The sequence below is a fragment of the Centruroides sculpturatus genome, unplaced genomic scaffold, assembly GCF_000671375.1.
Source record: "Centruroides sculpturatus isolate CEXI.00-Female unplaced genomic scaffold, Cexi_2.0 scaffold911, whole genome shotgun sequence".
In the NCBI taxonomy this organism is placed as follows: Eukaryota; Metazoa; Arthropoda; class Arachnida; order Scorpiones; family Buthidae; genus Centruroides; species Centruroides sculpturatus.
In genome coordinates, this window is record NW_019385154.1 from 310,813 (window position 1) to 335,195 (window position 24,383).

The following is a 24,383-nucleotide window of genomic DNA, read 5'->3' on the forward strand; positions in this document are numbered from 1 at the left end:
TAGAATGGAATAAATATTTCGAAATATATCACGATGAATCGTATAAAAAAGGCCCCGGAGTTGTACAGAATTAGTTAGTGGAAACAGTTTTACCTTTTACTTTAATAAAAGATTTTTGTAAATTAAGAACTATAATAAGAATTAATTATAGAAATCTTAAACAAGAAAACTATAAAATATTGAAAAGAATGCCTTCTGAAAATGGTGATTGTCGAAAAAAATTAAAAAGTTAAGTAAGATAATCACATATTAAAAAGTATAGCTCATTAATTTGTTAAATAAATATTAGACAAAAGACTTGTAAATTTATTGACGTACAGTACACTTATTAAATCCGAAAATTCTACAGTAGTTTACATTTAGTAGTAATTTAATAATTAATTAAGAAATGACTTAATATTTTATCGTATTTTGCTATTTGAAAGGTCTGTCGTGTTGAAGTAGAGGACTTGTTGTGACGTCACATAGATCCAAGGTCATGCTAACAAATATACGGGATCTGGCTATCCTTGTAGTTTAAAAAGTCCTTGCAGCTAGACGCTTATCGGATTAGCCCGATGGTCGAGGCAAAACAGTCACGTGACCATAAAAATTGCCTCTGACGTCACGTCTTAAGCGACGCCATTGCCTAGTTTGTGGCGGTCTTTAGCCTTCCGCTCTGGAAAACCGATATCGAATCTAGATTAATCGATACACATATATTATATATATATGCGGGATATATGTATATAATATAAATATATACTACATATAATTTCAAAAAAAATATATTAAAATTATAAAAATATTTTTGTATTTATCAATTTTAACCGCTAGAAGGAGATGAATAGAATATGTGAATCACCACCTGAGCCGGAGTAGTGGATAAATTCTAAATTAAACTTTGTCAAAATTGTTAAATAGAAAATAATTCTTTAGTTTATAGAAATAAATTTAAAGGTAAAGTTATATCGAAGCGCGTTAGACATTTCTTAAAACTGAAATTTTATGGAAAACGCTAAAAGAAGTCTTGATTTTGACATTAGGTATTAAGCCTAATTAAATTTTGTAAGTTTTAAACTCTAATTATGTATTACATATTTCAAAATCCTTTAATGTTTTGTAATTTGTGTTCTTTTTTTGTTACATAAGGTACAAATTTATACCAGGACTTGTAAATTGTGTTTGATTATTACATAAGCTCATGCCAAACATGGCTGGTAAGTAAAAAAAAAAATTAATTCTTTTTAATAATAGCTGTATTTGTATAAATATATTTTAAGAATTTTGATAGTTTATTAATGTGTAAAGTTAATAAGCTGTATCTATTTTGTCAAAAAATTTTCAATATAAAGTGTTTAAATTCAATTTCTTTATGTAAAGAATGGTTTAAAAGGATGATATTGAAGTAGTATCATTTCATTTTAATATTAACAAAATGATTCATTATTTATTTAAAGAACATGATATAACATGATTTATATTTATATCTTGTAATGAAAATAATGATGTACTAGATATTTTTTTGTTGAAATATTTGGAAAGTAAGTTTGAATTCCTTAAAACTTTATCCACTGCATATTTTCTATAAATAGTATCATTCGATTATAAGTTTTGAAAATAATATATAAAAAATTATTTACTTTTATTTAAAAAAAAATTTTTGTATAGTAATAAATGTTTTTAAATATGTTTTATATTATAGCTCTTTCTAAGTTAATTCATATACAGTATATTAATTCTGAGACTGTAACTTGTATTTGATAAGGTATAAAAATGTATACAGAGGTTGAAGTTATCTGTTATGATAAAATATGTAAACTCTTATCATTATAACATCTTAAATGTTATATTATTAGTCTATTTTACATGTACAATACTTGTTAACAGTAAGTTTCATCTGCCTGAAATTTTAAAATGTTAGACCTATTTGATATATTTTATGATTTTTACAGAATTTACCTATTATATATTTAGTTTGATTTTAGAGATATTGATATTTTGAAAACTTTTAATTAAGTGCTCCAATATTGAATTTAAAAACAAATTTCCACAATGAAAGATTTTTATTATTTTTTCTGACAATAAAAATTCTTATCTGGTAAATTCAGACACTATTAATTAAAGCTTTGCCAAGATCTATAGAATTTGGGTTATCGTACATCCGTATTTAAAGTCTGTACTTTAAAGGCTGTGTCCGTACCATACTTCGAAAAAATTTTTAAAATGGTCGTACTTTTTGACTGATCTTGCAGCTATTAGTTAAATTGTAACCGTTTAGATTTAAATCTGACAAAAAGTGGTAAATTTTTTATGATAATTATTGTATTTCTTGGCTAGGTGGCAACAATGTATAAGCAAATGTAACAGCTTTGTTGCTTAGAGAACATGTGCACAAACATTCATTATAATGGTTTTTTTTAATTCAGTAGTACTTGTTTAGGTGGTAAGATAGTTTTAATATATTTAAAATTGCATTTTATCCCAAAAGAAAGTGTAAATTGAAACTTTACATTATCTACCTACATTTACTAGATTGAAAAATGTGAAGAAATTTCTTTTATTTTGCCTCTCTGTATGAGTACTTTTAATGCTAATCTACTCGTATTTTGCCTTCAACTATTATGGTAACCCATACTAATAGAATAATAGAACTAATAGAATTAAATTACAAAATATAAACAATTCCTGTGATTTAAAACTACATACATTATTGCACTGAAAAATCACTGGAATTATATTTTTATTTTTGTGTTTTTAAAATAATAATGTTTAAATAGTATCTCATTTCTTTTAAACTGATCTAGTTTGAAATGACAGAATGAATTATAATTTTTTTTTTGTTTTTTAATAGAATAAATATGCTTATAATAAGATAACTATTTTATTACATAATTATAGTTAATTGGATTTACTTGTAATATATTTCTACAAATTTATTTATTGTTATTACTTAAATAATATAATTTTGCATTAAATATTAAAACTAATACTTAATGATGAAAACTAATACATACAATATTATATTCAGACATTAGTTAATAGTTATGAATTATGAAATGTTTCTGTATTCCTACTGTCTTCAAAATTTTAATTTCTGAATGATTTCATTTGAGCGAATTGTGGATTTTTAGTAGAATTATGTATGAATACAGAAGTAAATAGTATCTTTCTTCATTTCAAAAAATAAAAACAAAATTTGAAGTGAAGAAAGAGATTAACAATTACTCAAATCAATAACTGTTCTAAGTCTTTATATTCTTTTATCTCTTTTTCCATTTCTATAACACACACACCATTTGTACATATATTAATAATCATTGATATCATATAGTGCATATTATTGAATTAAACAGTATACTCGCTATTTTATAGAAATGGGAATGAATATATGTTTATCATCTCAGAAGTTTGTAATGAAGATTTTGATGATTAATTTTATGTTAATCTTAGACAATTACAAATATCAAAGATTATTGAAAATTAATACTTACAAAAAAAAGAATACTATAATTTTGTGCAAATAATCTATGGTTATCTGTAAACAAAATATGCAATCACCAACAAACCAGCAAAAATTTGATTTAACTAATCATACAATCCATCAAGTCATTATCATACAAGCTGGTTTGTTGGTAATTGCATATTTTGTTTATCTTGTATACCAGTAATATTATATGGTATTATATGGTTATCTGTGTTTAAAACAGGCAATTTGAAAGCTGATTCAGGTTATGTGATAGATTAGATTATATGCTGCCTCTAAATTTGCAATAAAAACTTATCAAATAGCTTTTCTTTTGTGTAAAGTCATGAAGAGCATCTTTAGAAAAGGTGAAAAAACATTCTTTGTGCATTAGATATATTCACCTACCACTGCAATTTTCCCTGAAATCATTAAATATATACATATATACATATCTTGCTTTAATGCATGCTATAATTGACATTATTAGTCACTCCTACTTGAATTTGTATCTTGGAAGCCAACATATTTCCAGTAATTATTCCTTATCTATTTTATGTTTTTGCTTATATAAAATGACTTTTGCAGCACTATAAACCATTGCACAATGTATTTATTTAATAAAACCATCCATTTTTCTGAAAATTTTTAAAGCAGCAGTAATACGTAGTCTTGAAATAAATTACAAATTAAATAAAACTTAAAGTTTGAGAATTCAATGTTCATGAAGGATTACTTGGTCCCAAATATCCATGAACATGAGGGGACATTTAAATTGTTAGCTCTAACTTCACTGTGCAATGTTTCATTTATTTGCACAAATAACATTTTCCCCCATTTTTCTAATGAAATTGAAACTTACGATGATGCCATTACAATTTTGTTTATTTTATTTTTATATTATAGTGTAGAAATTCAGTTTACATTAATTAAAAGTAGCAATCACATATAATCAAAAGTTATTTAATAATAATATAGAGTTGGAAGACAACAGTGAAATAATTTTAATGTATCATTTTCTAAATAGCAATTGGATAAACAAAACAAAATCTTGGCATTCATTGGATGACATGACCATTACAATCCATCAAGTCATTATCATAGAATGAATTTGGGATTAAAATACTGGTAGTTTTTCATCAAATAGCAACAACAACTCAGATTTCATCATCTAATTTGCCATAAAAAAAATGAACACAAAAGTAAAAGGAAAGCCCTTTAAAGAAACTGCATTTGTAATTTTATAGAAATAAAAAGGCAAATAAATAATCATAATTTAAATTATCCATTATCAGCAGTCAAATTATTTCTAAAAGATTTTATTGGATTTCTGTTTATTTAATATTTGGAAGTTGGAGATATGCTTTGATTGGCTGTCAAATTTTGACTGCAAAATTTTAAAATTTGAATTCAGAAACTAAACTGTTTGAAAATTTTTAATTTCATGATTGGTTAGAAAAAATTCAGTTTATTTAAATTGATTTAAAACAGTATAAAAATACAGCCTCCATTAGGGAAAGATTTCCCCCATATATTTTGGTGAAATTTTCAGCTCTGTGTAAGTTATAATGCAATACTAAGTTAAGTGATGTGTTTCATTTTACGAAGTCACAATTTGGATTTGGCTAATCTTTGACTTTTGGCTATAAGTTTTCAAAAACAATTAGCTAAAAAACTACAATTTAAAACTCTGTACCTTAATCTCTTAAGAAATCACTTTTTTTTAATTAATTGGCTGCCAAAACACAATTTTTTTAATTACATTGCTTCATTTCTGTTATTTACTAAATAAGCACAACAACAATAATAATAATAAATATTAAAATAAATGAGAAAAAATTAATTAGGAAATCATATTAATGTCTTAATTTTAAGCATAGTTCATAGAGAGAGCAAATTTTTGTAAAAAAAAAAAAAAACTGAAATGAATGAATGTTATATTGGCAGTGACATCTTTTCCAGTAAATTTTTGTTATGCAAATCCCATTTAATTTTAACATACAAACTTTTCTATAATGAAAAATATTTAGTCACTAATCAGAATGATGAATTTCTGGAAATGAGGTTTTCTTAAAAAAGCTAAGAATTATATACAGTCTAATTTTATTTACATAATTATTATAATTATTTTTGAAAGTTTTTAATAAATAAATGGACAAATTAAGCATTAAAAAATTTGTTATTAGTCATATTGTTTTAATAACATTTGCTGCTGTTTTCATAAGATTTCTCATTTCACTGTTTTTATTTTGCAAAATGGCAGTAAGAATCAAATTTGCTGTACAAAAATAGTTTTTCACATTCTGCTTTTGCCTTTACTAGCAAATGTCTACGTAAACTAAACTTAGTATTCTCCACAGTAAATAAGAGCTGAGTGATCAACTCAAATTCATTTCATTGCATATTATGAACATTAAAGTTATTTTTTATTTGAATATTAAAATAAACCCTGAAAAAATTATTATTATATTATGTTGTTGTTTGTGTGTATTCTACTCAGTTTATTACCTGGTGCCTAATGCTATGCCAGAACAAGGTCAAGGCATAATTACAGGAAATATTATTTTGTTTGCGTGCTGTTTATGTTAAGAATTTCCTATGTCACAGGTGTTTAGTTTAGCAGCTTTCTGTAACATCATATATGAACTATTATGGAGCTCTAATGTTTCTAGACTTTTGTGTAATGCAATGTTTCCTAACCTGTGTGCTCTGATGTACAAGTGTGTTGCAGAGCTATTAAGTATTTTTTTAGAATTTTGAATAAACTTTTTAAAAATTTCATTTATCTTTCATTGTTTTGCTGCCAGCCAACCAAAGTGAGGAGGAAGTATTAGCTAAAATGCCAATTGTTGCAAAATTTATGGCATCAGCATGTCTTTTCACAAAAATTGCATGTGTCTATGAACATGCCAGTGTACCAACTCTTCGGAGCTTCTATAAATGTTTAAGGCTTACTAGCTCTTTATACATCGATTCAAATATCTTTTTATTTTTATAGTACATTGGTAAAATTGTGAAATTTTGTCTTTGTAATTTTAACTTCCACATTATCAAAATTTTAAATCAACCATAATTTACTTTAAATTTTAAACATGTAAAGTACTATATTATTTTCTGACTTTCTACAACGATTATCGACACGACTATGTGCCAGAAATAGCTGTTCCCTAACGGGTACTTTACACGGATTCGCGTTAGTGTGCCAGGCCTGGACTTTAAGCGTGCGCCGAATTAAATAATGATAAAGTTTGTCAATAACAAATCAAATATTTAATAAAAAATTCTAATAATAACTATACACAAAATTTAGTAAAAATCAAGTAACAATTTATTCAATGAAAATCAATAAGAATCAACCCGACAAAACTCAAATCAATCTATTTTCTAACTTAATTCTATTTTCCTTTGGAATTTAACAAAATCAAAGATTTAATTTATATACAATAATTCTTATGAATTAAAGATCCTAATTGTCACCTCAATATACTAGGAACCTTTTTCCTCAACTCTCAAGACTTTCTCTAATCTTCGATCCACAAATCGAATAACTTCAAAATCGCCTTGGAACTATTTTATCCTATTGGACACCTCTCTCTCGTTTGCTGCTACGAAGCTCACCATGCTCGTTGCTAACAGAAACTCACCTTGTCCATCTTCACTTGAGATTTGAACTTTATACTGTGAGGTGACGTCACAACTCTGAATGCGATCACTCCCCTCATTTACATACTTATTTGCTAACAATAAACTTTTTCTATTTGTCTGGCAGCCTATTTTCCGACAATACTCGCTAACCTTTTACATTATTCTTTTTGACAATTTTCGGGATGTTTTTATTTTTTTAAGGTTTAGCGAGTCCCTAAGTTGTGCTTGTGGAGTCTCCCCCCTTTTCTCAGTGTGGACTTACTTTTTTCTGCTTGGGAGTGCAAGTGTGCGCAAGTTTTTCCTACGGCGCTTTTCTCTCATTGGTGACTTGGTTTCTCTTCTATTTTTAAGTTTCTAAGGTGAATGGTGAGGAAACCTTTGTCTTAACAAAACATAAGCCCCAAACAAAAATATAATAAAAAGCAAAAATAAAAGTAAATAAAATAACGCTCGGACTTGGTTCCTTACAAACAGATAATAAAATGGACAAGTTTTTGATTAGAAAAGAATTGGAAAGTAAAGAAACTGATGTTGACAATAATAATAAAGTGGCATCATCTGCCAAAAAGCAAAAATTACCAAATGAAAATATGATGATAAATATTTGGCACTGGGATCATCTTAGATTGGTGAGGACTGCACTATGCAAATTTGTTTGTTTGTAATGAAAAACTTTCTAATACTTCTGTGGTTCTTAATAAATTACAACAACATTTATTTACAAAACATCCAAATCTGTTAACAAAATTCAATGAATATTTTAAGAGACTCTTAGATTCAAAACATAGATAAGCACAGACCATTACAAAATTGTTAAAATTGCTGACAAAACACAAGAATGTAGTTTTACACATTTTAGTTGATGAGCTAGTTTGCAGAAGAAATAACACACTTACTATTGCTGAAAATCTTATCGTACCAGTTTGTCATTTTATGATGAAAACCTAATTAGGAGGCAATGCAGAAAAGGAAATTTAAAAAATTGTCCTTTATAATAATACAATTTGTAGGTGGATTCAAAACATATTAGAAGATATTGAAGGTCAAGTGATATAGCATCTCAAATCTGGTGATATATTTGCACTTTATATTGATGAATCCACAGATATAAGTAGGAAGGCAAAATTAATGTCATTCATCAGAATTATTATTAATTAATGGTGATATGGTCAGTGAATTTTTCTTTTGTAAAGAATTACCCAAAACAACAACTGAGAAGACATTTTTGAAATAAGTTATGCAAGATTTCCAATTTAAATCAAGTTTTTGTATTGAGAAGCAAAATCTATGGCAGGTTCAATAAAAGGATTTATTTCCCAGGTTAAAGAGTACAACCCTGATCATATTACTACTCAATGTTTTTTACATCAAGAAGCTTTAATTTCTAAACATCTTGTCAATGATTTACAAATTACTCTTCAGCAAGTAATAAAAATTGTCAATTTTATTAAAAGTAGACCACAGAAAGTTTGCATCTTTTCTAAACTCTGGAGCTTTGGAAACAGACCATTTGATATTGTTAATGCACACTGAAATTCATTGGTTATCGCAAGGTGTTGAGCAAAATTTTTTGAATTACAAGAAGAGCTATTTATTTATTTTACAATCGAGCAAAATGAGTATAGTTATTACCTGCACAACAGAGTTTTCAAATATGGCATTTTTGGCAAACTTGTTTGCTTATTTGAACTAATTCAATTGGAGCACTTAAGGCAAACAGGAAAACATTTTATCATCAACTGACAAAAGTAATTCTTTTAAAGATAAATTAGCAATGTGAAAAAGCAGGTAAAAGAAAACAACTTAGAAATGTTTCCACTACAATCAAAAACCAAATATGATGGCAAAATTTTAAAATTAATAACTGAAATTCTGACAGAGAAAATTTAGCATTATCTTTCCTCTTTAGATGTTCACAATTAAAGCCAAATGATAACTTTATTGGAAGAACAACTTATTGAAATAAAAAAATGATAGATTTAAAAATAAATTTTGATAAAACTAACACACAAGCATTTTGAATAAAAATGTCATCTGAATTTCCAAAATATATCAAAAAGAGCCATAGAAATTTTATCTTTCTTTGCTTCCTATTTATGTGAACTGGGATATTCATCTATACTAATATTATAAAGAGGTAATGTTTGTAAGTTTGTTTGCAGCAGGTAATCTCCTAAACTTCTCGTCCGATTTCAAAAATTCTTTCACCAATATTTAGAATGGAACCTCAGGGTGGACATAAGCTGTATATTATTCCGTTAAACATTCATATAAATTAAAATATATAATCTAGGTTAAGGCTTTTATGTCCAACAGATGATGCTACGAGTACGACGCCCTAAGTTTGCTTTTCTGTGAAAATGAACTAAAGCGGATCATCATCTATCTATCTATATAAATAAAAATGTAATGTTCGTTTGTTCCTACTGATTCCTTTGAAATTTTGACACAACACTGCATTCGAATACGCACGTGTTTTTATATAATATACATGTCGAAATCTTTCCCTCCCCCAGGAGATGGACAGGATTAAGGTTTACCGTAAAGAACTCTGCTTCTATTTATATGCGTTTTAATAGGGTACGTCAACAGAATATACACTACAAAGGGATTTTTCGATATTCCCCTCTCGGGGAGAGGGACAGAATTAAGGCTTACCGTGAAGAACTTGGCTTCTATTATACTATTTCAGATGCGGTTTTTTACGTTTTTTATTGCGTTTTAATAGGGTACGTCAAGAAAATGTACACTAATGGATTTTTCGAAAAATCCCTCCCCCCATGGGGGAAGTGTTATACATTTATAATAGATACATTTTGAGCCACAACAACGTGTGGCAGGGTCTGCTAGTCAATGAACAAAATTAAAGGCAAAAAATGTAAATGTTACTTTCTGCAGAACAAGAATTCAAAATTTTCTTGTTAAGTAGTTGTCCCTGAGTAAAGAAATTATGCAAACAACAATAGGCACATATATCACATTAGAATTAGGATCTTTTTGGTAATTTTATTAAATAACTTTTTTTTAACTATACTTGATTCCATTGTATGTAAAGCCTTTTCTGTATGGCTTACAAAATTGTTTGTTCTCAAAATTTGATTGATTGATTTTGATTAAACTTACCATTTTCCATTTAACTAAGATGAGGAATGAAAAATGTGAGTCCATGAATTTGTTTTTAGATACAGTGAGGTCAAAGTGACAATGTCTGTGCTCCATGATGCAAATGAGTGCGCCTAACAGAATTTGGGGAAGACATTGTATGCACCTAATAGAAAATGGGCCCAAAAAAACAAACAAAACACAAGAACAAAGCAATTAGTGCTGATTATTTTGTTCTTGGATCTCCTCTTTTGTGGCTTGCAGGTGCAATGATCATCTCCCCGCAGGAGTAGACTGGCCCTAAATTTTTTGTGTGGAAAATTTATTCCCAGCCCAGCCCACAAATAAAAAAAAATGTATTTTTTCTATTTATATTTAAATATATTCAAAATACAACATTGACAAAAATTACAATAAGTACAAGTCTATATTGTACAATATTAATTTTTTATTTAGAAGTTTGCTTTGTTGAGCAATAATATTAATGACATCATCAGAATGTATTTCGTTTAAAAAATCTTTCTCCACTAACATTAACACGAAGGCTTCTAGATTTTCTTGCGAGATACTTATAAGTATCTTAGCCTGCTTTTAATTAATTTTAACATAGAAAAGCTTTGTTCACCGGACACTTGTGTTACAGACATAGATAGCAGATATTTGTATGCTTGACCAAGTATAGAATAAGCGCCACTTAACACGTTATATCTGAATAATATATTATAACAACAAATAGAGCAATTTTTGCAAGCAATGCAGTAAGAGGATAAAATCGCATCTTTATTAGTTTCTACTTGATCATCAGTAGAATGTTCATTTTCGTTTAATTTTATAAAAGTTTCATTGACATTTTCCTTTAAAATATTCCATGACGATTTAAAATGTTGCAATTCTGAAATAATATTGTGTTGAGTAGCTACTGGATTAAACTGTATTAAAATACTGCTTAATTTTTGAAATGCGTTTTCAGGAATATTTAGTGATGGTCCCGTAAATTTTGGTCTAATGTGCTTTGAACTCGCTGTAAGATGACAGTCGAACTCTCCCCGGTTGCTCTCTCTCCCACCTTCCCTGATCTAGATCGAGGACGTGTGAATTTGGTCCGGGAATGCGACAATTAAATCGTCTTACACTCGTTCCTGTTTACGAAATAAATCATCGATTTATTAGCTTTAGCTCGACAACCAGTTTCCCATTGGAGAGGGGGTGAGGTCCCGGCCTCACACTACAAAATAGATTATTTTTAATTAAATCGTTTGGAATACAGAGAAATTATTATTGAATAACATTTTTTACTTGCCTAAAATAAAGGAAATAATATAAGTGGCCATTAAATTTGTTATGACTACAATCATTGCTTTGGTGGCTAGGTACAAAACTAATAACGTGCATTTCTATAGTTTAGCATTAAGATTCATAGGAGTGGTGAACAGTTTCTAGCAATGTAAACAAATGACCAATTTTCTCTGTTTAGAACAGCGTTTCTCAACCTCTAACGAATCGTCGCCCCCTTCAACGTAGTATCGCCCCCTTCAATAAAACCGTTACGTAGTATCGCCCCCTTCACTCCAAAATTCCGATGCCGAGGGCCAAGGCTAACGCCAAATTCATACTGCATTGAATAGACTAGTCACTAGTATAATGTTATTTGTTTGATTATTGTATGATATAACGAATAAAATATCTAATTATTCTTAATATAATGTTTTACTATATCGCCCAGAAAATTGTTTTTTGCCCCCAAAATATAAATTGTTACTAATCGCCCCCTCAACATGGAAAAACGCCCACATGGGGGCGATATCGCCCCCGTTGAGAAACACTGGTTTAGAAGGTAGTTTTGATTATTTTTCTCCTAGGATGCTTTCTGTTTGGGCCGAATCGAGCTAATGTAGTGTTTGACTCAGATCGGCCGAACTAATTTAACTTCGGATACGGGTAGCGCCGGGTAAAATGATACAGGCCTACACATATACCTATATTATACCTAAAAATTGAAATTTACCTTACTTAACAAAAAAAATAAATGAATTTTTTAAAATTAAACTTAACCAAACGGTACGTTATGTACATATTTAGAAAAAACGGCCCAAATTGTATACGGCCCATGTGGAATTTTCCACATTTTCCACATGGCCAGTCCGCCCCTGTCTCCCCGTGTCCACCCAGTGCAAGGACCACCTCTTTCTTTCCAGCTCAGTCTCAATTCTGTCACAATATGACAAAGTTGCATGATGTTCCTAGTTGATGCAATTATTTCTATTGTAATAAACAAAAACATGTATGAAAGTGTATTATGATTGTGGTAATTTTAACATTTTAAAAAATTATTGTGTGTTACAGGAGTCTTATTAAACTTAAAGTATGTTGCTAATCCAAAAACGTTGGAAAACACTGAAAACTGATGTAATGTATGCAGCATAACACCTGTGTAATAAATTGACTATAGTACAACAAATACCTCAACCATTCTTCATAAACACTTTATTTTGGGAGCAAGTTCTAAGTATTTACTAATTTTTCAGTGTGTGTATTTTATGTTATGGGTGTTTCGTACAGTTATGACTGATTTATGTGATTGTTTTGTTTATCACTAAATATGATTTCTGGTCTGTTCTGATAAATTGTTGTGTGTGTGATTGTAGCTTACTTAGTATATTTTGTGTATGCTGTTTTCTGTGACCATCTGAGGTGTGTATTTGTAGTAAGGTTGCTGAGTGTGTAGTAGTTTATGTGCAAATTTTTGATGTATTATGTTTGCTATTTGGTTATGTCAGTGTAAGTAGTCTGTCTCTGATAAAAGCTTGCAACCTTATATGATGTGTTGTGTAATTTTGTGCTTGGTGTGCAATTTTTTACAAGTTTCATCTATAAATGTTGTCTTTTAAGTGTGCTTTCTGTAGTTTTTTTGTATTTATGACCTGATCTTGTGTGGCAGTTTAAAATTCTTCTGTCTTTCCAAAGAAGCATACATGAGTCAGTCATCATTTTGATGTAGTTCTGCCAACGTAATCCTGGCTGAGATCGTTAGTGACTACCACACAGCTTTTTCTGAACCCAAGACTACCTAATGATATCTGGGCATTTTATGTATTGTGTTAGTCAGATCAATGTTGTTTACTGTTTTGTCTTCAAGAGTTACTGCTTTGTGAAATTGTGATGTTTCTAATTTTTTGTAGAAATTCTGTATATTTTTGTAGTGCAGATTTAAAATTTCTTTAAGACCTTATTCTCTAACTTTTCTGTTGAGTTGATTGCATTCTTTCAGTGATACTATGTTGATTGCAGCAACTGCTTTATTAATATCCTTCATGATGGAATTCAGCTCACATTTTTCAAGTCTGGCAGTCTGTTTCTCAGTTGATGATTGTATATGATCCAGTATTTTTCCCTTAAGTTCTTCTTGTCTCATGATCAGTTCTTGAACTACGTCAGGGCAGACCTGTTCTTGTTTTCCTTACTGGTCCAAATCATCTACTTAGTCCTCTGCTGTTTTGACATTGATCTCTTCTACCCTGGTATTTGGTATTTCCATTGGAGAATTTTCCTCTCTTCTGTTGTTATTTTCCAATTTTTTCCCTTTTTTACAAGATTGTTTTATCTCTTCTAATTCTATATTATTAAACACTTTGTTTCGAATGATGAATCGTCTTTGCTCTGCTAATCTCTGTTCAGTAATTTCTGAGTCTGTGTATTTAACTTTCAACAATTTGTACATTTGTTTCAAGTAGTCATATTTCAATGGTTCTGAATTATAATAATAATCCATTATTGTTCAGTTTTCTGACGCACTGAATTTGATGTTTCTTCAAGTTTCTTCCGGTAACCTTACAATGCCGTGCCCTGTTGATTAGCATCAACAATCATCCATGTCTTGTAGTCCACTTGTTGATGGATGCCCAGGGACATCCATCACATTCCTTATTGTATTTTATTAACATTATTTGATAAATAAAACAGAAATGAAGCAATATGATACTGTCGTTCAGTAGGCATTTTTATTTTGAACGTGTGGAGCTTAAGAGGTTTTAACGGTGGCTTCAGAGACACAAGATGATGAAGTGGATTATGCAAAAGTTTTATTTCCATTCCAGCAATTTTCTGCAAGATTATGCTGCTGTTGATTATCCACGAGGAATTATAATAGTTAAAAATAGTTACATATTATTTTTTATATCTAAGCCTTAAATTTTAGATTAATGTAAATTATCTGATGAATTCTAATACAATGAAAGTTGTAAAAATACAAAAATTGCATATGTAAAATATAGATTAAAATTTTATAAACATAAATTTTTATTTTTGTTGCAATTAGAAATGGACTAAAACTTTTCTATATTCTTTATTTAATTCTATATCCTATTCTTTATTTGAAGACAATAGTTAAATATTTTTAGAATAAATTTCAAATTAAAACTACACTAGATAATAAACTAACCAAAAAAGATATAACAATCAAATGTTATAAAACATATTTTGTGTAATGTAATTTCCTGTGTACGCCTTTATCCTGCAGAAAATAACCAAAATGAAAATAAGGGTCCATTTACACACAACAGTGACGTGCTGGCACAGTAACATTTTGGTGACAGTGACGTTGAGCACGGCACAGTGACGAGTATTTACACACAACAGTGATGTGACCATGTTGTCAGTGAGTGGTCATGGACTTTTCTGAGGATGAATTGGCTATGATAGCTATATGTTTGGATGAAGAAGAAAAAGAAATGCAATCAAGAAAGCACCGCAAGTGTGTACATCAAGCATGGACAAAAAATATCAACAGAATGGGAGTTTCATACTCTTTATAAAAAATTGAGATCACGAATATATTTTTTGAATGTTCCAACATGCATTTCATATTTTATTAAACAAAACAGAGAAAATATTTGTTTTGTACCCAATGCCCATGTATTTCGAATGAGATAAATCAAATAGAACAGGGTGTTGATGCACCATTTCAATTAAATGTTCGTCATCCATTGGAAAACAAAATTTACTGTTGGTGAAAATACCGTTTCCGTCAAATGTACTTTCATGGTACAGTCACGCCACTGCCACTGCACAGCATAGCACTGTGACAGACAAGTTTGGACAGGGTGGTTTAAAACTAGATCAACAATTTCCCACAGGCAAAAATTCACTGCACTGTGGCGGCACGTCACTGTTGTGTGTAAATGAATCTTAAAACTGTCAATAACCTACATGGCCATATACCTTCCCCTTTTGAAGTTACCATTGAAAATGCCATTTAACCAGTATGCAGTTTACAAGTCATTGTTTAAGATATTTGTCTTTTTCCTGTTTATTACTAATATAAAAGCTGTGTGTGTAAATTCCTTATAACTTCTGCAATCTCTGTCCAATCACAATGAAATTTTGGTTATATTTGTTTTATGTTCTGATGGAAAGTATAGGCTACTTACTTTACAGAAATATTAGTTATAGAAAAGAACATTTTATTTTTATATCATAATTGACTGCACATGCATTAGTTCTTTCCTTACAGAGAGCAATTGACATCCTGCTGTGTTTATGACCTAGCCCAGGGGTCGGCAGTTTGTCAAGTGAGAAGAGCCAAATTGTCATGAAAACAGGATAACAGAAGTACCAGAGAGCCGCATGTTAATTTAAATGTGCAAAATACGACACACAACAGGGGCGCTTCTAGTGGCTGTTTTCGGCATAACGTTACACGGATGGATGGACACACGTTCAATGGGTTATATATATAGATACGCTTCAAATGCTACCACTCTTATGCGACTCATATTGATCAACGTGAGGGTGGTCATGTGCGGAAGGAGAACAAGTCGAAGTTTGTTCGGCGGCTCTATCTCATAAACTCATAAGTTATAAGGCTGCGGTGAAATGAAATTGGAGTTTATGTCCGAAGAGCCACAAACGTCTATGCAAAGAGCCGCATGTGACTCGCGAGCCGCTAATTCCGACCCCTGACCTAGCCAGAGGAAGAAAAGGAGTTGGGGACTTGCAGTTCCTCCATTACATGTCTTCAGCTGGAAGTATCAAGTTTGGTGGGAAAAATTTAAACTTTAAAAATGATAGTTCCATCATGTCACTTCTATAACAAATTTTTAAAAATTCTTTCCATGGTGACCACGTTATGTTCTATTATCTAGTCGGAAGTAACAATATAATGAGTCCATTATTTAGAAAGTGTTATCACTAATCTAACTAACATACATACAATTCCTCTTTATTTTATCCAAGTGGAATTAAAAAGACACTATTTTGTCAAAAAAAAAAAAAAAAGAATGTTTAGGGAACATAACAGGAAACTTGGTCAGGTAAATTCTAGATCTATATTGCTTCTAGATTCTAGATTGCTTGTTTGCCCACCCTTTGGCGAGATGGTTAAGTGTCAGCTACGATGCTGTCTCCCCATGGTTTTTCTAGATCTAACAGAATAAGAACAATCTTGACCCCTGAAATACATGAAGTTTGACTTAACCAACATCGAATAAGAATGGCTTTGTGAAGGGCTGTAGAAAAAGAATTATGACATCAAGCTAAACTTGAAGCTCTTTTCAATTCTTCAATATCTACTTTCTCATAAAAAATATTCTGTTATGCTTGACGGGAGAATTTCTAGTTTTGTAATAAATATTTAAATGTAGTTCATAAAAATGAAATAGTTATTATATGTCAAGCTTGGTTGATATGTAATTATTGTAGCTTGATAAACTTTGATATTATATATTAGAGCAATTCCTGTTTATTAATAAATTTTTACATTGTATAATTAAAACAATTAATTATCAAATTAAATTAATTGCTAATTACAATTTTTAAACTCTAAGAACTAATAATAAAAAGTTTCNGGACTTTTAGTTTAAGCCAATAGTTATCTAATAATTCATTAAAATATTTAAAAGTTAAAGAATTAAATACTTTGATCATGTTTTTTCTTTCACATCAGTAAATCAAGTCTGGCCTTAGTGACATGGGGTTATGAATGAAGGGTAGATTGCTAAATTTATTTAGTAAAAGGTAGACTTTGTATATTTCCCTTATAAGTTTGTTGAGAAGTGAGTCATTGCCTTTACCGATAAGCAGTAAACAATTATGGACTGAAAGTTTGTTAAAAAAACATATCTTAATATCAGCTTTGAAGAAATAAGTCTACAGAACCAACATAAAACCATGCCAGATTGCAAGTGACTTAGCAATCTTTTTAATATGATGTTTATTTAAAGGTCAATTTATTGTCGAAAACAACCCTTAAGTCACTATATGAATTTACATATTTTATAGCATATGGTATGAATGAAGGGAGAGACAAATTATGAATTAGTGAAAAGCACATTGCAACAGTTTCTTGAATATCAATTTTTAGGTTTACCTTGTTGAAACTTGATAAGATGTTAAGGTCTTTCAGTAAGACATTAGGATCATGATTTAAAAGTTTAATATTGTGACCAAAAGGTCGGCACCAGACCAGTGATGCCTATGTCAGGACTGACACCATTGTCTTCTAAGGCAGACACAGAAACCTTATTGGCTATGGTTTCGGTTTTGCACAAGCAGTCGCATATGTAGATACTAGGGGTCCGGGATGGAGACTGCCTGAGAGATAATACTATATATTTTTTACATAATAGTAACTTATTGGCTTAATAAAATTTTTTTAATCTTATCTATAAAGCATTTTAAAAGTTTATCCTTGAATATTATTCAAAACTATTATTATATCTGACAAATAAAATCTGAAGATAATATTGTAATGACATTGCTGCTATAGTAACGTCTTTGAAAAGTATCCAGGAAAAAATACACATTTTTTTCTTGTATTTTTAATGAAACTTTTAAATAATAGAATTAGAAACTTTGTCACACTTTTGACTGATGAAAGTGAAATATGTATAAATTCATTTATAATTATTTAATAAATTATGAATAGTATTTTATTAAAGTAATTTTTAAGAAATTTACTTTAATATGAAAAAGGAATTAATAAAATTTATTAGATATTTTATGAATTTCAATGATTTTAACAAAACATTTTTTAAACAGTTAAAAAGAAGCCAGGAAAAATTGTGCTGCCTCCAGAAAATACATCAATGTAAGTTAAATTTGTGTGTATTTTTTTAAAAACTATCTCAAATTATAAATATAGATAGATGTAAACAACCTAACTTTAAAAAATGGATACACTGCAATTTGAATACAGAAATATATATATATTTTAATCTAACAACTAATCATTAGACTTCCAAGATATAAAATGTTGTTTTTATTATTTATATATTCTCATTATATTTCATAGAAAGATGAAGCTGAATGTTAAGCTGATATAATTCAGAAGAAAAGATTTTTAAAATTTATATTGGCTTAACATTTAATATCATTATGATGGAACCAACTTTTTAAAGTAAATAATAGATTGAATGAATAAATTAATTTTGAAGACTAAGTCTTAAGTTAGATTTCTCATCTTGTTTATCTTCATTAGCAATCTTCATTAAGTTTGCATAATCTCATTATTTTTTAAAATTTTATTTATTTATTTTTCACTTAATAGGAAATGTCAAAAGACAACTGATTTCCACCTCCTGTTACAATTTACCCAAAACTAACAATAATTCAAATTTTAGAAAATAACAATGACAAATAAATATATATATATATATATATATATATATTAAACAAACAAAAAAGAATAAATATATATATACATTCCTTTTTGTCATTGTTATTTTATTTATGCATATATGCATAAATAAAAATGTCAAAAAAGAATGTATCACATCATTCAATTTTATACATTTATGTGAAAGTTATGTAACATATTCAATCAAATCAAAAGCCCAGATAATATTCTAATGGTGCATTACATAAACAAAGGGTTTGAAGTGCCAGGCCTGGACTTTGCACAGGCAATAAAATAAAAATGTTATTAAATCAAAAATGCAAAAATTACTGTATGTAATGCAAAACTCTATTTATTAGTAAAAACCTGAATATGTACAATCAAGAAATAATGTTAGAGAAAAGACTTGCAAAATATAAAGATAATTTATCAAAAATACAAAAAAAAAAAAAAATTATATACAAAACTTTTCCGACAATTGGAAACTTACAAATTAATCTATAATTATCTTAGAACTATCTCCACAAAATCAAAAAGCACATTGAGTCTTGTGAATTCGTTTAACGATCATCAAGAAACTATGTTGTCACTGAAACTGGAAAGACTTTCATCAATCTCACTTGATTCTTAGCACCATCTCGATCGATTTTTCAATTTGTCTCCTCCTTATAGTGTGGTTGGGGTGATCATATGCCCACTTGACCCTATTTACATACATAATCATTAACATTTCATTCATTCTAGTAATTGGTCTTGTTAATTCATGTAATCTCTTAAAAGAAATTATATAATTTTTTATTGCATTTTTTTATGACAATTTGGGGTGGGTGATCATTCTTTTAACTTCCTGTGGAAGTCTCCCATCCAAGATGTCATTTCTTGGTTTGATGATGTCATAAGTTGCTGCCAACAGTTGTAGCAAGGTGAGTTAATTTTGAATTTTGCCCAGGTGAGGTGCTGTAATCTATCTGTAACAAAATAAAATTTCCCAAAATAAATAGAATAATGAACTAAAAATAATCCTCAAACAAAATAGAACAGTCAGTACTCCTTACAGTGTAAATACATAGATATAAACAATAAAAACTGACAATATTATATATAAAAATAATTAATTATACATTATATAAAAAATATTGACAAATGTGTTTGTGCTTTGTAAAATCAAGATGATGATGATTTTCAACAGGAGACATGTTCTATGCAGCAATAAAAAGAAAGATCTTTGAGATAATGATAGATGGTAAAAAGAAGTATGTAAACATGATTTTGAGCAGGTTTGCCTGGATGGGACTTTTAGTTTAAGCCAATAGTTATCTAATAATTCATTAAAATATTTAAAAGTTAAAGAATTAAATACTTTGATCATGTTTTTTCTTTCACATCAGTAAATCAAGTCTGGCCTTAGTGACATGGGGTTATGAATGAAGGGTAGATTGCTAAATTTATTTAGTAAAAGGTAGACTTTGTATATTTCCCTTATAAGTTTGTTGAGAAGTGAGTCATTGCCTTTACCGATAAGCAGTAAACAATTATGGACTGAAAGTTTGTTAAAAAAAACATATCTTAATATCAGCTTTGAAGAAATAAGTCTACAGAACCAACATAAAACCATGCCAGATTGCAAGTGACTTAGCAATCTTTTTAATATGATGTTTATTTAAAGGTCAATTTATTGTCGAAAACAACCCTTAAGTCACTATATGAATTTACATATTTTATAGCATATGGTATGAATGAAGGGAGAGACAAATTATGAATTAGTGAAAAGCACATTGCAACAGTTTCTTGAATATCAATTTTTAGGTTTACCTTGTTGAAACTTGATAAGATGTTAAGGTCTTTCAGTAAGACATTAGGATCATGATTTAAAAGTTTAATATTGTGACCAAAAGGTCGGCACCAGACCAGTGATGCCTATGTCAGGACTGACACCATTGTCTTCTAAGGCAGACACAGAAACCTTATTGGCTATGGTTTCGGTTTTGCACAAGCAGTCGCATATGTAGATACTAGGGGTCCAGGATGGAGACTGCCTGAGAGACAATGTGGCAGAAAGAAGTGCACACTACAACTTAATTATAAAGAAATAATACCTGTTTATTCCTGTAAACTATTTACACATATGTTTACAATAACATTCTGTTTAACTTTTATACAGCGGCAAAATAGATGAGCTCTAGTAGTGTAACATACTGGATAATATGGATATGTAACATTAATCTATTGGACTTTATACTAGTAGATATGAAGTTAGCGCATTCCTAGCTGAGAGAGCTTACATTATGATGCCAAATACCTTGATAACATGATTTATGGGTTGTAGACAATGTGCATAAGTAAAGATAGGCACACAATAAAGCTGAAATGCAGAGGAGAGAACCTAGAACAAGTAGATGATAGATTCTGCTACTTAGGAAAAATATTTTATTTAAACAACAATTTAATAAAGGAAATTAGAAGCAGAATTGGACAAGCTAAAGACAAGTTTAACCAGGTGAAAAACATTGTGTGTGAAAAGAAATTAAAGCTTCAATTCAGACAAAAAATGCTAAAATGCTACATTTGGCCCATTTTGCTTTACGGATGTGAGACATGGATACTATGGAAAGATATGGAGAGGAAAATTGAGGTTTTAGAGAAGTGAGCAATTAGAAGAATAATTGAAGATAAAGTGGACAAGCAGGATCAATAATGAAACAGTTTTACAGATGGCAGATACAAAAAGAGAATTAGTAAATATAATTAAGAAGAAAAAATAGCATACTGTGGACACATACTGAGGGGAGAGAAATATGAAATCCCCAAATTCATATTAGAAGGCAAAATTGATGGAAAAAGATCAAGGGGAAGAAGACGGGCCTGGATGGAATACCTCAAGGAATGGATGGGAATGGATATGGAAGAAATTATTCATAAAAGTTACAAAAGAGAACAGTGGTATTTGCTGGTCGCTAACCTCCCTTAGGAGAAGGCATGGACAGATGATGATGATCGTTGATTGAATGGATTTGAGGAAATTCATGTTCGTTATGTCGGCTTGTCAGGTTCTTGGATCAAGAAGTTCAAATGTTCAGAGAATGGCAACATTGGACAGAAGCGATGGTCGAAGGGATCGGCGATGGAGCACAGTTAATTACACTTTCTTAGGAAGGAAACAGGGTCAGTGAGCTCTTGGACTCCTGATGACCTTGTCCTTAATTCAATCCTTTTTTATTGGGGTCCTCTCCCTTTGGTTCCGATGTCCTTTTTTTAGCCAATATTTTTTACCAATGGTGAATATTTTTAGTTAGTTTCCAGTGACACATTCGATGTGTCCCTGGAAAAGGAAGTGGATCTGGGGAGAGAGGTGCAATCATCCTCTGATAATTAAATTGAAAATTTTGTTTTCGCTGGGATTTGAACTAATTTAACTTTTGAAAGACAAAAAATTTTTTCTCAGAAATTTCGTCAAATCTGGCTCTCACAATATCATTGGCATAAGAATTACTTTAGAATTAATGTTGTTGAATAAATTATTAATATATACAGAAAAGAATATTGATCCTTGTGGAATGACACTTATTGAGAAAAAAGTAAGGAATTCAAGGTCATTTAAAGTTAGTTTAGTTTTGATGTAAAGTAGTTGTTTATTCACAAGTGGAAAGTGGGATTGATATCAAAGTAATCTTGTAAAACATAAAAGGATTTTGTTTCTATCACATGAAGTGCAGTATAATCAACACAGGGCTTTTTCTTTTCTTTTAATCTGGTTTTTATTTGCCGAGAAAAACCGGATTAAAAGCAGGATGTAAAGAAAATCCTTATGTCCATTGTACTGCACTTCATGTGATAGAAACAAAATAGAAAGACAGATACAGTTTCAAACTAGGAAGATTATATAAAAGGATGTTAGGGAATACAGATTTGAGAGCCTGTGAAATATCGAGATAAACAACATAGGTAGGTTTTTTGTTTTCAAAATTTTCTTGAATTGTGAAGATAGTTTCAAGATTAGTTTTGCAGTAAATGATGATGGTTTCTATAGTGTTGAATGGATTATAGTTTAGAGGTTATTGCAGATACAGTAATCCCCTGAACTTACGCGATAGGTAAGACCAAGCGATAACCGCATAAGTCGAATTCACATAAGTTGGGGTATAATTTCGCAATTTGTGTAAAATCCAAGTCGGATGTATGTAAGCTAATAAATGTTCTCGTTAATCTTATCTTGTCTTTTGATTTGCTCACGGTTGCAAGAAATCACCACATAGTCTCTCGAGTCTCCGTAGATATAACAAACACAGAAATAAATTGTAGCTATGTGTCAATTCTGCATGACACGTCCGAATATGTAAGCTGAACAATAGTGTGGGGGGATTGAGTAATCAAGAGTTGCATGGCGCTCAAACAAAAGACGAATCGACGAGATTTGAAAATTACGTAACTCTGGGTTTGCGTAAGTCGGGGTAGCGTAGTCGAGGTATTACTGTATATTTTTTTATATAAACAGATCTCAAATAATTTTAGCTTAGCTGCTGATATTGTAATAGGTCTAAGAGTTTTTGTCTTTTTGTAATATTTTTATTGCATCAGGACATAGCTGCATTGAAGTAATCTGGAAAAAAGTTTGGATAGTATTATGGCAGAAGTAGGTTTAAGTTTAGAAAAGAATATGACGGGTATATGGTCTGGACTAAAAAGGTTTGAATTTGCTGATGGCTTCTTTAATATCAGAAAACAATAATATAGTAATGATAATTAGGATTGTGAGGGAAAAGAGTGGTAAAATCGGCATCTGGTAAAATTTGAAATAATCTAGCTTTTGTGAGAGTGGGCAAGGAAACTGAGCCCTCTAATCGTCAAGTTGATAAAACTTGCCCACTTTGTCTTTGGGATGGCTTTTTTTCGAGTGGTGAGAGGATTGGGAAAGACAACAGGTGTCTGTGTTTTGGAGTGACAGGAGACAGGTTTCTAACAGACAACAACAATTTATTGTATAACTAAGCCTAAGATTAGATGCGGTTAAATGAGGTTACATATACATTCCTATGGAGAGGATTGACAAAGGTTTCTAATCAGTTTGCACGCTGACCTAATGACCTAGCTCTGTCACTACTTCCGCTGAGAGTTTACAATAATCTATATATATTTCAGTATTCGTTGGCCAAATTAGATGACATTTGTTCAATCAGAGAGAGAGGAATTCGAAGAGGACTGGCGATTGTATGGCGGGTCTTTTTATCGTTGACTTGCATGGGCCGGGACAGTCTGTTCATGGAGGTCCGCTGAACTTGGCACCTAGTCATTGATTACTCCGGCACTAATTAATCTATTCACCTTTCTTTGGACTTTGTATGGGATGACCACTCGGAACTTTGGTGTCTCCACATTTTATGCTTGGTGCCTGGGAAAATGGTCATGTGATCGACTGTTGAGATGAAGGTTATTCCCAGATGCAGTCTAGGTTTCTTCCGATGACGTTTAATAGCAACTGTCCTTCTTTCATAATCAAATGTTTTCCTTTTGCCATCTTGTCAAAATTCATCTCCGTTTGTTTAGAGAGAATGTCATCTGATCCATTCTAGAGCGATGTTTTTT

General features: G+C 30.2%; 1 protein-coding gene across 2 annotated transcripts in view; it reads left to right on the forward strand.

The window, feature by feature from the left end:
- The first annotated feature begins 812 nt into the window (after positions 1-812).
- LOC111635533 (dual specificity mitogen-activated protein kinase kinase 6-like) overlaps positions 813-24,383 on the forward strand; it is a 45,065-nt gene continuing 21,494 nt past the window's right edge. Inside the window, exons 1-3 of one of the 2 annotated variants that reach the window (XM_023380524.1) lie at positions 813-1,047; positions 1,132-1,199; positions 18,227-18,275. In XM_023380524.1, the coding sequence (XP_023236292.1) occupies positions 1,184-1,199; positions 18,227-18,275 (65 nt within the window). In that variant the 5' untranslated portion in view covers positions 813-1,047; positions 1,132-1,183. The remainder of the gene's footprint in view (positions 1,048-1,131; positions 1,200-18,226; positions 18,276-24,383) is intronic. The other variant, XM_023380523.1, reaches the window with a different exon arrangement.